This window comes from Phalaenopsis equestris, unplaced genomic scaffold, assembly GCF_001263595.1.
Source record: "Phalaenopsis equestris unplaced genomic scaffold, ASM126359v1 Scaffold000002, whole genome shotgun sequence".
In the NCBI taxonomy this organism is placed as follows: Eukaryota; Viridiplantae; Streptophyta; class Magnoliopsida; order Asparagales; family Orchidaceae; genus Phalaenopsis; species Phalaenopsis equestris.
Window position 1 is genome coordinate 57,500,027 of NW_018164444.1, and position 4,631 is coordinate 57,504,657.

Here is a 4,631-nt window from a genome sequence, read left to right on the forward strand (position 1 = left end):
TCTTGAATTATGGAGGTCTCCATTGGAGTCTAAAGGCCTTCGTTTAAGTAGAACTAAAACTGAATACATGGAATGTAATTTTAGTAGTAATAGCTCTAGTGACAGAAGTGTGACTTTGGGTGATCAAATTATTAAAAGGTGTGAACGATTTAGATATCTTGGGCCCTTTGTCCAAAGCGATGGTGATATAGATGGGGATGTTAATAGTAGAATTCAAGTTGGTTGGTTGAAGTGGAGGAATGCTTCGGGCCTTTTGTGTGATAGAAAAGTACCGCTAAGGCTGAAAGGAAAATTTTATAAGATGGTGGTGAGACCTGCAATGCTCTATGGGGCTGAATGTTGGCCTTTAAAAGAGAAGCATAATAATAAGTTAAGTGTTGACGAGATGAGAATGATTAGGTGGATGAGTGGCTTTACACTTAGAGACAAAATGCGGAATGAATATATTCGTGATAGGGTTGGTGTAGCTCCTGTGACAGACAAAATTAGAGAAAGTCGTCTTAGATGGTTTGGTCATATTAAACGTCGACCATTAGATGATCCGATTAGGAGAGTAGATGTTTTAAATTCGACTTGTGTTAAGAAAGGCAGAGGTAGACCTAGGAAGACTTGGGCTTATTGTATTAAAAATGATCTTAATTTACTAGAACTAAATGAAAATATGACACTAAATAGGACGCAATGGAGAAAAAGGATTCATGTAGCCGACCCCACGTAGTGGGATTAAGGCTTTGTTGTTGTCGTTGTTGTTGTTGTATCTCTTCTCATAAAAGGTTCAACGCCTAATAGCCATGAGGAATTGCATTTGTGACTAAGTAGGGCATGATTAATCTAATAACTAACTAATCAATATAAATGATTTAAATTTGGTTAAAAATTTTTGGCTGCGATCCATATTTCAATATACATGTATTTTTCACAAAGGAATAGTCCAAGGCTAATTATTTTCCATGATTACTCACAATAATTGTGATGGGAAAACCACCAGTTAAAATGGAACAAATTTAATGTTACCACATGGATCGAGATTATAGATTTTACTATTTTCAAGTAGGGACTAATATTGAAATGGAAGTCCTTGAAGCACTTAGAAAATGTTTTAAAATTTTTCAAGTAAACATCTTTTTTTAAAAAGATCTTACTTTATGTTTTTTAATACTATACAAAAAGAATTATTTCAATACCCCTCAAACGCACGTGCGCGCGCACGCGCGCACGCACACACACACACGCGCGCGCACGCACACACACACGCACGCATGCACGCACGCACACACCTACTATGAGTTGTTAGAATTAAACTTTGACTGGTTACAAAAGTAAAATGGATAGGAAAATTTCAAAACATGGTGCCATCGGAGGCACCGCAAAGTACATTTCCATATGGGTTGCAGTTGGGTGATTTTCTTATAATCATTTGCGAGTAAAATGCCTAAAAATTTGATATCTTAGTGTGTGCATGTGCTTTGCTTGTCTTGAAGAACAAGATAGAAAAGTCATACAAGAAATAGGTCCAACATTATGAATGACCCATAAGGCACTAAATAGAAATTAATGAAACCCAAAAAACTGAGTTAGGACTTATGATGATGAAGATTAGCATCTCCAACATCTCTATCAATGGTCAATAAACAAATAAAAGCTCATCCTTAACAAAATGTTCACCATAAGCAACATAGATGACTAATAAATAAATCTCTAACTCCAATTAATAAATTACAATTTGATGTCAATATTTACTAATTGGCTAACCGGCCTCATAACTGAATTTAAAACCTTTAAAAAAAGAATTAACAAGCTAGCAGCAAATGTTTTAGCTTAAAATGCAAAGGCATAAAACACAGTTAATGAAAAAATTGAATAATTTGTTATTGTTTAACACAATGCATAACACATTAATCATGTTCTCATCCATTTGCTAGTTTTGTTTAAGCATATCAAGCAATGTTGATAATATAATGGCTCCATTCGTGATACTCCAGCTCATTTCATAGTACTTTGGGATCCAGAAGATTTGACAGCTATTTTACTCGTCCACTTTAAAATACATTAACTTGAATTTTCATTTTGTTAGCTGAACTTCAAAAGGAGAGGGTTCAAAAGAAAATTAAACTCAGCTAAACATACAAAAAACGTAGGCCAAACAACCAAAAGTTTGAGTCGGAACAGAAAAATACTCCTCAGCTTCAATCATCTGTTCCAGAAAAAAGATATAATATTTGGTATAGTAATTTCTCCTTTAAATCAGAGCCTTTCTCCCAATCCATCAAACCAAAAATTGATTGTGCAGCCAAAAAAGCAGTATATAAAAATTTCAGTTCCATACATGCCCAACATTTCTATACTCTTTCAATAGCATAAATAACAACATTAAAAACATGAAGAGAACCTGAATAAAAAAATTAATTCATAGATTTACTTTTACCTGAATAAAAAAATTAATTCATAGATTTACTTTTTATTAACCATTATTACAGTTATTACACCAGTTGATTTCCCGCTTAAAATCCAAACGGCAGTTATAGATACTAATCCAAGCATAAGAGGGCTCATTGAAACCATACTCTTCAGAAAAATCTAAAGCGCCTGCTATAGAGTCAATTTCAAGAGCTTGGATCAAAATATGGATTTTCAAATCAACTCAAAATCAAAATTAATTCAAGTCACTTATTTTGAAATCACGCTATTCTGATATAACTTGCAATCCATTTTAAGTTCGCAATAAATTACTATTATTTCATTTTACACAATTACAAAAAATATCTTATAATATTCATATACGTTATATATACGGACTGAAAGTAAACTCAAAAGTGTCAAACTATGTTCTAGAGAGTCAATTTAAACTTAAAATCCAACCGAAACTGAATTTAAGTCCATAATAGATCTCACATCGATTCAGAAACTAATTCAATGAAAGAGTTCCAAGCGTTCCAATTATTTCTTAACAGCAAACATATCCAAAGCTACTTTTTAAAATAGTACACAAAACTCCAAAACTTTAAGACAAAAGAAGTGATATCAAGACAGAAATCGAACCTCCCAGCCCTAGCGATCCGATTTGCACCGGGCCCTGAAGGCACTGTCATGGGAGTGAACCACTGAGAATAATCTCGATCGAAAAACTCCCAATCCGGTAACAACAGACCAGCGATGCCGAGGATACCATAAGCGTAGGTAGCAAGTACCTTCTTCAGCGAGAAGGAACAGAGACCGACCACCACCATTAGAGCCGCAAGCGCCACCAAGCAGGAGCGGAGCGCCGCATCATTGTCCATTTCACCGCGAAGGAACCTTAAACAGTAACACTAGCACCACAATCTTCGAGCCCCGGCTTCACAAACAAAATGGCAACAAGTACGAAGCGAGCGTTAAAGCTCGCGGGTTCTTCTTTCCTTCCATTAGGGTTTTGAGGAGTCGCTTTCTTCTCTCTTCAAAGCTGCTTACCTGCACTGCCGCACGCCACCTACGCCAAGCGGGCCCTTGTAACTACTCCGAATAAATAGCAGTCACGTGCCGAATGGATCTGATGGCGTGCGCATTATGATGGGTTTTTCCTGTAGAAATGTTAGGCAGGAAAATAGTTTTTTTTTTTCTTGGGAAAATTACATCATACAGCATCCAATTCTATGGATTCACCAATCTCACATTTAAATTTTTATTTTTACATAAATAGTACTTTTCTTAGGAATAAAATGATTAATTTAACTATTAAAAATAATAATAAGTGATACTTCTTATATGATGTTTGTAATTATGAAATTTCAGATGTAAAACATGTAAATGTGAAAATTTTTTGTAATGTGTATCTAAAAGCCTCTTTTTATTTTTTATTTTGAAAAAAAAATGAAAGACATGCCCAATTTTGTTGAAAGAAAAATAAATATAAAAAAAACATATTTTTATAACATAACACCTATAAAAATAAACTAAAAAACAAAAGTTACCATCTAAAAGAAGACAGAAATTAAATAAAAATAGAATATGCTCTAAATAGCATAATAGTCTAGACGATCAGAAACTCCAGTAAAGCAAAAGTGAACAATAAACTTGAACAGCATGCACTGCATAAGTAAAGAACCAAACAATTCAAAATGTCCACCCTAAATATCTTTAAATCAAAGTTTTTATTAAAAAATAACTTTCAGGAGTTAATAAATATAAATATTCAATAAAACGGTTGAATTTTCATATAAGGTTGGAAAACATCACAGCTCGACCAATTTGAAACCTTTAAGAAAAAAATTCAAAAGAGAGATAATAAAACTATATCAAAATTAATGATAAGCATTTCCAGCACAAAATGCAAACTAGCACTTAGTATCAAAATATAGCCAAAAATCAACTTGATCTGGAGCACTCCAATAAGCTCCCCATCAAAACTAAAAAAAGGTTGAGAAAAAATTGCAAAAAACAAGAGAGAAAATATTACCTAAGCTTATACAAAACCGAAAGAATTCCAAACATAACAAGCCTCCAAATAAAAGAGTCTGAAAAAATAAAGTAAATACAAACTATAAAAATCTTAATAAAGGTAGGAATGTCTTTCTTAAATTTCTATTTATTAATTTTTTTTAGAAATAATCTCATGAGAAGTATTAGAATTATTAATAATTTTATTGTTTTTATCA

General features: G+C 33.1%; 1 protein-coding gene across 1 annotated transcript in view; it reads right to left on the reverse strand.

Moving 5' to 3' along the window:
• LOC110034764 (signal peptidase complex-like protein DTM1) overlaps positions 1-3,485 on the reverse strand; it is a 10,771-nt gene extending 7,286 nt beyond the window's left edge. The window contains exon 1 of the mRNA XM_020739010.1: positions 3,040-3,485. Coding sequence (XP_020594669.1) covers positions 3,040-3,278 — 239 coding nt within the window. The 5' untranslated portion in view covers positions 3,279-3,485. The remainder of the gene's footprint in view (positions 1-3,039) is intronic.
• Between the last annotated feature and the right edge of the window lie 1,146 nt (positions 3,486-4,631).